The 10,543-nt window shown below is 52.6% G+C and overlaps 1 protein-coding gene across 3 annotated transcripts; it reads right to left on the minus strand.

The window, feature by feature from the left end:
- Window positions 1–201: 201 nt before the first annotated feature.
- On the minus strand, window positions 202–9,555 carry LOC105488304 (golgin subfamily A member 6-like protein 4). 3 transcript variants are annotated; one of them, XM_071100666.1, is made up of 12 exons: window positions 9,178–9,555; window positions 7,400–7,519; window positions 6,719–6,778; window positions 5,714–5,801; window positions 4,001–4,986; window positions 3,656–3,733; window positions 1,960–2,034; window positions 1,441–1,533; window positions 1,078–1,186; window positions 841–930; window positions 673–759; window positions 202–340 (listed from the first exon to the last, which is right to left on the minus strand). In XM_071100666.1, exons 1-7 carry the CDS (start codon window positions 9,226–9,228, stop codon window positions 1,984–1,986), a joined length of 1,434 nt encoding a protein of 477 aa, XP_070956767.1. In that variant the 5' UTR covers window positions 9,229–9,555; the 3' UTR covers window positions 202–340; window positions 673–759; window positions 841–930; window positions 1,078–1,186; window positions 1,441–1,533; window positions 1,960–1,983. The 3 variants fall into 3 exon arrangements, with proteins under 3 accessions (XP_070956767.1, XP_070956768.1, XP_070956769.1); XM_071100667.1 differs by lacking the exon at window positions 6,719–6,778 and having other exon boundaries at window positions 5,714–5,828; XM_071100668.1 differs by lacking the exon at window positions 6,719–6,778 and having other exon boundaries at window positions 9,178–9,552.
- Between the last annotated feature and the right edge of the window lie 988 nt (window positions 9,556–10,543).

Below are 10,543 nucleotides of genomic sequence, written 5' to 3' on the forward strand. Positions count from 1 at the left end.
AAATTTAAACTATAAATTAGAAAAACACAAATAAATGTGAGTGGCTCTAACATTCAAATGAAGTAAATGAATTGTGTAGGAGATTAACCCCTTAAGTTTTTTTATTTTTTTTTTCTTGACCAGCTCTTAGATGATAGTGATGGTTTATCTCCCTGTTCTTGGCAGCCCGAAAAGAATGGCATGCAGGGGTTGCTGCGCAAGCCTCGGTGCTCCTGGGGAGTCCTGCGTCAGAGGAAGCAGCTGCACGACCTGCTGTGCAGTGGGGTTGTCGTGGGGAGAACCTTCTCTGGCTTCTCCTGGTGCAGGCTCCATGCTGTCAGTGAGGCTCAGCCACGAAGATCTTCAGACAGAGGGAGGAGGGGATCTGAGGTCAGTGCGAGCCTCCCCTGCTCCTGCCTGCCCACCCCGCCTGAGCGCTCTACCCACCACCCTGCTTGTCAGCACACCCAAGCTCCAGGGGGATTGGGGCTCCTAGAGCGGGCTGATCACCAGGACTCTGGGCAGTGGTCAGGAATTTGTCATGCCCCTCATTGTGGTCGCCCACAAGCCGCAACACCTGTCCCTGCAGCTCCAGCAGGTTCATCTGGAGGGAGGGGTGCTTAGCTGCCATGCTGGTGCCGGTGCCCAAGTTCACCCCCACTCCCACCCCCACAGAGATGTTGCACACCCTACTTGCATCTCTTGGTCCTGGGTCAGCCTGATGATGTCCTCCTCTCCCAGTGACGCATTTTGGCACTGCCCCCTGGCTGATGTAGTTTCCTGCGGGAGGACACACTCAGAGGCTGGGGCCCCTCTGACAGCCCAGCAGCTCCCCCTGCCATACCCTGGCTTCCCGCTCACTTATGGTGTCTGTCCCGAGAGGTGGATGAATCGAAGCTCCAGTTACTCCACTGGTTCCTTCAGGTCCACTTTGTCCTCCATAAAGTCGCTCTGGAGCCAAAATAATGGGGTCACATCTCAAGAACCACCTGCCTTGCCCCACCCACACCGTTCTTGGCCCATGCCAGGACCTACTCAGCTGCACCTTCTCCATGGCCCCCTGCAGGGCTCGGTGGGTCTCCCCACACACAGACTCACCCCTAGTCCCTGGGGTCCTCTGGGATGAAGCCACTGGGTGAACCAGGGGCTGCCAGCATACCATTTGCTCTTCCTGGGCATTGGCTCCAGCGAAGTTGAAAAATGCCACCTGAAGGCAAGAGGTGAGTATTCTTGTAGGGACACACACAGAACAACCGGGGCAGGGAGGTGGAGCGCAGCCCCTTCCCTTGGGGCTCAGAGTGTGCACCTGTTGGTCACAGGTGAAATGATGTTTGACCACTGGCTCCCGGAAGGAGTGAAAGTCCACAGAAATCAGAAGGCAGGGAAACCAAGAACATAAGGGGATCTGGGAGGGACCACCGAGGAAGGTGACAAAGTAGGGGCAGGGAAAGTCAGGCTCACCTGACCTCCCGGCTCTCCCGGTCCTCTGGGATGTTCTGCATGGGCTGAGGTGCCTCCTCCTCCTCACTGTCCAGATGTCCTCCTCCATCTCCTCTAGGGATTGGCCAGAGGGGTCCTCAGACAACCCAACAAGGGAAGTACTGGGGGCCCACCTCTGCCCCCACCCTCACTGTGTAACCCTGAAGCAGCCCATTCCCAGAGGGGAACGAGCTGTTCTTTATTTTTACTTTTAAGAACCAAGATCTTGCTATATTGCCCAGGCACAGTCCCACTACCAATTGGTGCGGGAGACCTGACCTGGTCCCTTTCTGACCTGGGCCAGTTCTCCTGTCCTTAGGCAACCTGATGGCCTCCTGCTCCCAGGAGGTCACCATATTGATACCGAACTTAGCGCGGACACCCGTTCGGCATAATGACCAGCTGTCTTAAAGGTCTCTTCCAACTCCTCAATCCTATGCTGCTAACAGTCCCCCTTTCCTCCCAGGGCTCTCGCATCTTCCTCCGTGTGGTCTCCCGTACCTTCCCCAGGGAGAACCATGAGGCTCAACAGGGCTTTAGCTGCTGTTTCTGCTGGCTGGTAGCTTCCAGGTGCTCCTAAGAGGCCAGGAAAGAGGGTGAGAAGGCACGGAGGTTGCCAGGTTGTCCCTCTCGGGGCCCTGTCCTCAGCAACTCCCTCCCCGGGGTCTCTGCAACTTTTGGCGGGCCATCTTAGCCACTGATTTGCCCTGAGCTTCCTGCTGCTGCAGCTGGTCCAGGAGCTGGGTCTGCAGCAGTAACTGCCTGTGCAGCACCTCCTTCTCAGAGGTCAGCTGCTGATAAGTGGCCACCTGCTGCTAAGCGACCACATACTGCTGCAGGTGACACAGGTACTGGTCTCCCTGCTGCTGCAGACTCTGAGCCTCTTGGCTCTTCAGCTCCACCTGCAGGAAGACCCTGGGCATGAGGGCATTTGCTAGCTGGCTTCCGGATTCCTGGCCCATTAATAGGGTAGCAAGGGCACTGTGGGGCTCTGTGGCCTCCCTAGGCCCCTGGTCCCTTGCTCCAGGCCTAAGAGACTGCCTCCGTTGCCTAGAACCCCATGCGTCCTTCCCCAGCCTCAAATCTCACATCCTTTTCCCCACCATTTAAACTGTAGGCCACGGACTGGTGGAATAGCAAGGAGAGCCAACCACCATCTGCTAAGTGTACTACATGCCTACTGTTTCCATGTGTTATCTCATTTAATCCTCAGCACCTCTGCAAGGAAAACGCTAACTTCCTTTTGAAGTTAAGGAAACAGAGATGTAGAGATGCAAGGTACTTGAATGATAACCAGTGGAACTGAGGCCGAAATCCAGTTCGAATGTAAGGAGTCTTTTTGGTTTTTCCGTTTGGTTTTGTTTTGAGACAGTGTCACTCTGTGTCCCAGGCTGGAGTGCAGTGGTGTGATCTCAGCTCACTGCAACCTCCACCTCCTGGGCTCAAATGATTCTCATGTCTCAGCCTCCTGAGTAACTGGGATTACAGGCATGCACCACCAGGCCTGGCTAATTATTTTTTGTTTTTTGAAATTGTAGTAGAGATGAGGTTTTGCCATGTTGGCCAGGCTGGTCCCAAACTCCTGACCTCAAGTGTTTCTCTTGCCTCAGCCTCCCAAAGTGCTGGGATTACAGGCATGAGCCACCACACCCGACATAAGGAGCCTTTTTTTTTTTGAGGCAGTCTCGCTCTGTTGCCCAGGCTGGAATGCAGTGGCCGGATCTCAGCTCACTGAAAACTCCGCCTCCTGGGTTTACACCATTCTCCTGCCTCGGCTTCACCAGTAGCTGGGAGTACAGGCGCCTGCCACCTCGCCCAGCTAGTTTTTTGTATTTTTTAGTAGAGACGGGGTCTCACTGTGTTAGCCGGGATGGTCTCGACTCCTGACCTTGTGATCCACCCATCTCGGCCTCCCAAAGTGCTGGAATTACAGGCTTGAGCCACTGCACCCGGCCAACCTCTTATACCACTGTCTCTTCCCCTGTGACTCGAGGGCTCCATGCCTCTAGCTGGGATGATGATTTCCAGACCTGGGGGGAGCCCAGCGCTCCCCACCTCTAAAACTCAGAGGGCAGGAAGCAAGAAACAGTCATAGGACTGCCCTGGAGAGTGCTGGGGTCACCAGCTCCCAGGCTGCAGCTGCCTCTGGCCTGGCACCTCCCACCTCTCAGCCCTTCTTGGATGGGTCAGAGGTTACCGTGTCTTTCAGCTCGCCCAGCTTCTTCAGCTCCTTTACTTGCGGCTCCAACTGCAGTGCACTCTTGTTCTCGTTGTTCTGGACAGAGAGAAGCAATCATTGGCCACCCACTATAGCTGGAGACCCCAGAATTTGGTGTCTGCCTCCCATAGCACCGGGAAGGGTAGAGGCAGGTTAGAAAAATCATTCCCTCTCTCCCACAGCCATCAGAGCAGGGCTCTGGCTCACAGGTGCCTTTAGAAGTACCATTTCATGTGAGGGCTACAATTCCCCATTTTACAGGTGGGGAAACAAAGGCCTGGAGGGCTAGGGAAGAGGGCAGGCTCCCCAGGTGGGGCAACCCACCAGCTCCTCGAAGCTGCTGTGTGGCTCCGCCTGCTGCTCGTAGAGGGCTTCCCACCCCAGCTCCAGCATCCTCTCCAGCTCCCGCAGCCTCTCCAGCTCCCGCAGTGTCTCCTGCTCCCACAGCCTCTGATCCTGCTCCCGCAGCCTCTCCTGTTCCAGCATCTCCTCCACTTGGTCCAGCAGCTGCTCCTCCTCCAGCAGCCTCTTCTGCTCCTCCTGTCGCCTCTCCCGTTCCAAAAGCTTCTCCACCTGCTCCAGCAGTCTCTCATCCTGCTCCCACAACCTCTCCTTTTCCAACAGTTCCTCCACCTGGTCCAGCAGCCTCCCATGGTCTAGCAGCCTCTCCTGTTCCTCCTGCCACCTCTCCTGTTCCAATAGCTTCTCCACCTGCTCCAACAGCCTCTCCTGCTCTGGCAGCCTCTCCTCCTCCCGCAGCCTCTCATCCTGCTCCCGCAGCCTCTCCTCTTCCAGCAGCTTCTCTACCTGGTTCAGCAGCCTCTCATGCTCTAGCAGCTTCTCCTCCTCCTCCTCCCGTCTCTCCCGTTCCAATAGCTTCTTCACCTCCTCCAGCAGCCTCTCCTGCTCTGGCAGCCACTCCTGCTCCTGTATCCTCTCATCCTGCTCATGTATCCTCTCCTTCTGCCCAGATAGCCTCTCCTCCTGCTCATGTATTTTCTCCTCCTGCTCACGTATCCTCTCCTCCTGCTCATGTAGCTTCTCCTCCTGCTCACGTATCCTCTCCTCCTGCCCAGATAGCCTCTCCTGCTGCTCATGTAGCCTCTCCTCCTGCTCACGTATCCTCTCCTCCTGCTCACGTATCCTCTCCTCCTGTCTCCTGTTCAGGAGATTCAACATCTGATTGTTTTCCACCTCAGCCTGGAGCTGTCTTCCTAGACTTTCCAGCTCCTTCCTTAGGTGTTTGGTCTCATCTTGTAGCTGCTCCACCTCAGAGGGCCCTGCTGGGGGATCTGAGGCCCGGGGTTCAGCTGAGAAAGGAAGCAGACAATAAGGGTCTCTGGATTCTCAAAAACAACAACAACAACAACAACAACAAAATTCTCCCGTTGGTGCAGAGCTCCTCCTTTCAGGCTTCCCAAACTTGACCTCACTGCTAAGGATTCCTCGCACCCAGGTGGTAGCCAATCTTCCAAGCCACTTTCTTTTTTTTTTTTTTTTTTTTTTTTTTTTTTTTTTTTGAGACGGAGTCTCGCTCTGTCGCCCAGGCTGGAGTGTAGTGGCCGGATCTCAGCTCACTGCAAGCTCCGCCTCCCGGGTTCGGGCCATTCTCCTGTCTCAGCCTCCTGAGTAGCTGGGACTACAGGCGCCCGCCACCTCGCCCGGCTAGTTTTTTGTATTTTTTAGTAGAGACGGGGTTTCGCCGTGTTAGCCAGGATGGTCTCGATCTCCTGACCTAGTGATCCACCCGTCTCGGCCTCCCAAAGTGCTGGGATTACAGGCTTGAGCCACCGCGCCCGGCCCCAAGCCACTTTCAATGGAGAGCACTGTGGGTGGCTGAAAACGGGCACTCCTCCCTCTTTGCTGATGGGGACACCAAGGCTCAAGCAGATGACAAGGCTTGCAGTCTCCTGGCACAGACCTCTCTCCCTCTGCCTCAAAGCCCTTCCATCCACCCACCTCCCTGGGGCATTCTAAGCCACCCCCACAGTCCTCTGATGCCAGTCCTGCTCCCAGGTCATGCCAGCCCCATCTTACCCCTCTGGTGTTTGAGTTTGAACAAGCTCCTCCCAAGCTTCTGTACCCGATGTATCTCACGCTTCTTCTCCTCCTTCAATGTGCGAACCTGCCCAAAGCACAGGGTGAAAGGGCCCTGGTGATAGGGGCTGGTAAACCTCTAGAGACAGAGTTTGAGGAAGGCCCCCCCATCCTGCCAGCTTGTGATTTAGAAAGGTGTGTTCATTCAACAAACATCTACTGAGCACCTACAGGCCAGGTATGGTTCTTCACAGCGGAGATAAAAGACAGAAAAGAACAGACAGGAGCCCTTGGCCCTGAGGTTTCCATTCTAGGGGCTTTTAAATCTCGGACTCCCAGAGCTAACAGAGACCTTGATACTCTCTACCTCCTCCAGAAACACGAGCCCAAGGAGGAGAGAAGGCTTGTCCAGACTCAAAAGCAAATTAGGGACTGAGTCAGGGTAGAAATACAGGCCCCTGACAGTCAGGCTAGTGCCTCCCTGAGAGGCAACAACCCCAGGGCGTGTGTGGCAAGGACTCAAGCAGGGGTGTCTGGAGAATCAGCAGAGAGAGCAGTGCAGAAGAGCCATGCTGCACGTTCTGTGCTCTGGGGTCCATCCAGGTGAGGCCTGCGTGCCCCAGCTCCCCATTTTCCCATGGCACCAGGGGCCCCTAGCCCCTTTACTCAGGGCCCCAAGGGGAAACGAATACAGGATTGGCAGCGTGGAATCAGAGGACGCCACTGGACTCTTCCCAGTGAATGGATGTTTTCACTGGGTTGACTGATTATTGTGGAGCTTTGAGTCCGGGGCTCCTGCTAGTTCTTGATACTGGCTCTGAGGTGCATGCAGAGAGGAGGAGTTGGAGGAGGATTGCGGGGAGCGGTAGAGAGAACAATCATTGGGGCTGGGGAGGGGTGTGTCTGGGCTGTCTCAGCTGGCAGAGAGGCAACCAGCCCCTACTGTGGGAGGAGCTTGGAGGGCTGGCCTGCAGGGTCACTGAACCTCGGCCCAGGGCCTCTTACCTCTAGATCTTTCAGGGTAGTAGATGACACAGGGCCCTCCCTATAGACACCTGTTGCTGACTACAAGAGATGAGAGGGCACATGGAGATGTTCTGTCGCCCCTCAGTGTCTAAGCCCTCTGACTTCCTTTCTTCCCCATCAACTGACAAACATTTCTTTTCTACCTATCTTGGACCAGTTGTCCCATAACTCCTTTGTGCCAACTTCTCTCATGGTTTTTATCACCCCACCATCCCACCCTGGGGCCCTTTCAGTGACTCCTAAAGGGACAGCCTGATGGCAAGTGACTCTTCTCATTGGTCTGGCTTCCCCTTGAGACTGGGAATGAGAAAAATCAAACTGCAGTGACCATTTCGTGGGTGTCCTGGGTGTTTACAGCAGGCCATGTACTAAGGATTCTCATAAAAACAACAATAACAAATCTCATTTAAACTTCACAAATAGATGTAAAAAAATCCCACCTCTATTATACAGATGTGAAAAGAGAGACCCGAAGACCTCAAGCAACTTGCCCTAAATCATATCCTAATTAATCCCTAATCAATCATTAGCAGATGGAGAGGCAGGATTCAAACCCAGAATTCTTAACCAGTACCCAACAGTCCATCCACAATCTTTACAATTATCCTCTACTGCCCCTTGGGTCCCCTGTCCCCAGGAGCCTGGCCAGCCAAGACTCACATCCACAGGTGAGCGGTGACCACCAGAAGTGGCTGTGTCAGGGCTACTGCCATTGATTTTCTTTTTCCTGTTAGCTCCTGCTGGAACGCCAGGGCTCTTCCTCTGCCAATATTCTTTTAACTGTGGGAAAAAAGAGCAGTAACACTCATGAGAACTATCAGCCCCTACAGCCACATCCTCCTTTACAGTTTTCACAAAATACTCTTATACACCATCTGATTTAACGCCACCACCAATTGTGCAAGGTGTTGTCACAATCCTTTAGTGACTGAGAGGAATTGATATCATGGATAGAAAAAAAAAAGAAATAGTTAATACTGGAACTTAAGCTCAGTCTTCTGACTCCAAGCTCTGGGGTTTTGCCATGAATCAGCAGCTTCCAGGGACCAAAACCAGGGGCGGAGTTAGAACAGTAAACATGAAGCAGGCAGGAACTGTATGCCATGTGGTTTAGAGTCATACATCCTCACATGTCTGTTAGTGTGAAGAAGTGCACCAGTACCTCTCACACTTTCATGTCAATGTGTCCTCATGGCAGAAGGCAGCTTTTCTGTTAAATCTGGGAATTTTTCAGAAAGAGGACAACTCAAGCCTGATTTCAGAGAGAAGTCTGGTATATGCTTCGAAACCTATGTGACTGTCATCCCTAAGGACATTAATGTTTGATCTGAAGAGAATCAAGGGAAAATGATGCTTCAGAAAGATGTCCCACATTCATCCTGTGGCACTCAAAGTACCCCAGGTTGAGATGATATGAGGAAGATTCAAGCTATCTAGTTCAGCTTCCCAAGATCTACTCCACTGAAGATGAGCAAATCTCACTTCAGAGACCACTGACTGAAGGGCGGTCTGGTCCCAGAACCATGGAGAACTCAGAAAAGAATGTTAAAGTCTCTCTGCAAAGTAGAAGCCTGGGAGAAAACCAAACCAAACCCGTTCTCCCATGGCCACCCAGAGATACTGTCAATGTTTTGAGCACACAGGGGAAGTGCAGGCTTTTCCTACTGTCAATGTCTATGTGAAGGGAGTAAGGCACCCTGAAACCTCTTGCTCCTGGGTCCCATAGTCCCCATTCCCCTTCCAACTGGAAATTTGTGCTGTGACCAGAGGATCCGGAAATGGGGTGAGAAAACTTAGGGGACTGGGTTGTAAGATGAAAGGCTGGTCTTGCAGCAGTAATGACAGTTCCTAGGGGGACTGTGACATCACTACATTCCATTCCTCCCAGTGGAGGGGACCACATCAGTGTGATGCCCAAGTCACCAATCCATGATGGGGGAGGGAAACACAGGGTTCGGACCCAGGTCCTTGGAGACACCAGCCGAAGGATCCCAGGGAGGTCGAGCTTGGGGCAGCAGGAGGGGAGGGCAGAGTCCGCAGTAGGGAGCCCCAGGAATCACCAGCCAAAAGTCACCCAAGGACGACTGGCGACGGTGGGGTCTGGGGCTGGGGTACCCAGGTCCTGGGAGACACAAGCACAAAGAGTCCAGGAAGGTCAGGCTTGGGGCAGCAGGAGGTGAGGGCCAAGTATGGAGCGGGGAGCCCCAGGAGTCACCAACCCAAAGTCACCCTGGGGTAAAGATCGGCAAGGGCAGGGATTCGGCTGCTTGCTGAAGGGGTGGGGCTGACTGACAAGAATTTGGTGGGGGGAACCCAGAGTCGCTGGTGTTGGGGGTCCCATTCCGCTATGCCTGAGGAATAGTATGGGCTCTGGCCATGGTCTTGTCGTCGGAGAGGATCTGTGGCTGCGTTGGGGGCTATGACCTGGTGCATTTTACCTTTTTCTTGGCTGTGGTGAATTTTCCCTGTCGTGTTTTTTCTGACATCATGGGGTGCGGAGGGAGGCGGGGTTGGGGTCACATCAGCGAAATCTCAGTGAGCACGGCTGAATGCCTCCAGTCACCTACCAGGCCGCTGTGCAACTGAGCCAGAGGAGGCGTAACCAGGGCCCCACTAGAACTCAGAAGAGGGGTGTGGCCTTAATGCTCCAAGCCCATTGGTCAGTGAGAAAGATGAAAGGGAAAGGAAGCATGGCCAGGCGGCAGCATGTCCAGAGGGACCTGTGGCATCACAAGGAAAGCTGCCCATGCAACCGCTCTCTCCGCTCTACTCAGAAGGAGGGGAGGGGCCGCCCACTCTGGGAGAGGCAAGGGTCTGCCTTTTGCTTTAAAAGCTTTAAAACTGTAAAAAATAAACTTAAAAATGTATACATGTGTATACTTTATATATATGTGTGTCCGTGTGTGTGTATCTATGCGTTCCTCCAGAGCTGTCTTCATTATCCAGCTTCTATGCAAAGTCTATGAGTTTGGCCTATATTTTTCATCTTCAAATGGAGTACAAGAATTACCAGTATCACCTTCACTGAGATACAGGTCCTATAACAATGGAAAATTCATAGCATGCTTGATGATTAATGAAGTAGACTATAGTATCCAACATTCCAATAAGACAAAATAATCACAATGATTTCTCTTTTTTGGAAGAACGTTTCTCTTATTCTCCTACATTACGAAGTTTTTTTTTTTTTAAATGATAAACATGTCTAATATCTTTAAAAACACAAAGCTTTTGGGCCGGGTGTGGTGGTTCACGCCTGTAATGCCATCACTTTGGGAGGCCGAGGTGGGTGGATCGCCTTGAGGTCAGGAGTTCAAGATCAACCTGGCCAACATGATGAAACCCTGTCTGTACCAAAAATACAAAAACTAGCCAGGCGTGGTGGTGGGTGCCTGTAATCCCAGCTATTTGGTCGGCTGAGGCCGGAGAATTACCTGAACCCAGGAGACGGAGGTTGCAGTGAGCCAAGCTCACGCCCCTGCGCTTCAGCCTGGGCAACAGAGTAAGACTCCATCTCAAAAGAAATAAAATAAAACACAAAATAAGTAAGAACACAAAGCTTTCAATTTAATAAGCACTTAAAACTCTCTACTTGTTTAAGAGAAATATAAGTCCCAGTATTCTAGAATCACCTGACCTCTCTAAGCCTTGCAAATGAAACTGAATTTCTCACTTGATACTTGGCTATGATTTGCAATCATGAAAACCGAGAATTATGTTATGTCACTGTGTACTGCTTGTTACCTGAATTCCACACTAGGCTGGGATCAAGGGTTGAATCTTTCATGATTTTCTCCATAACCT

This window comes from Macaca nemestrina, chromosome 7, assembly GCF_043159975.1.
Source record: "Macaca nemestrina isolate mMacNem1 chromosome 7, mMacNem.hap1, whole genome shotgun sequence".
Lineage (NCBI taxonomy): Eukaryota > Metazoa > Chordata > Mammalia > Primates > Cercopithecidae > Macaca > Macaca nemestrina.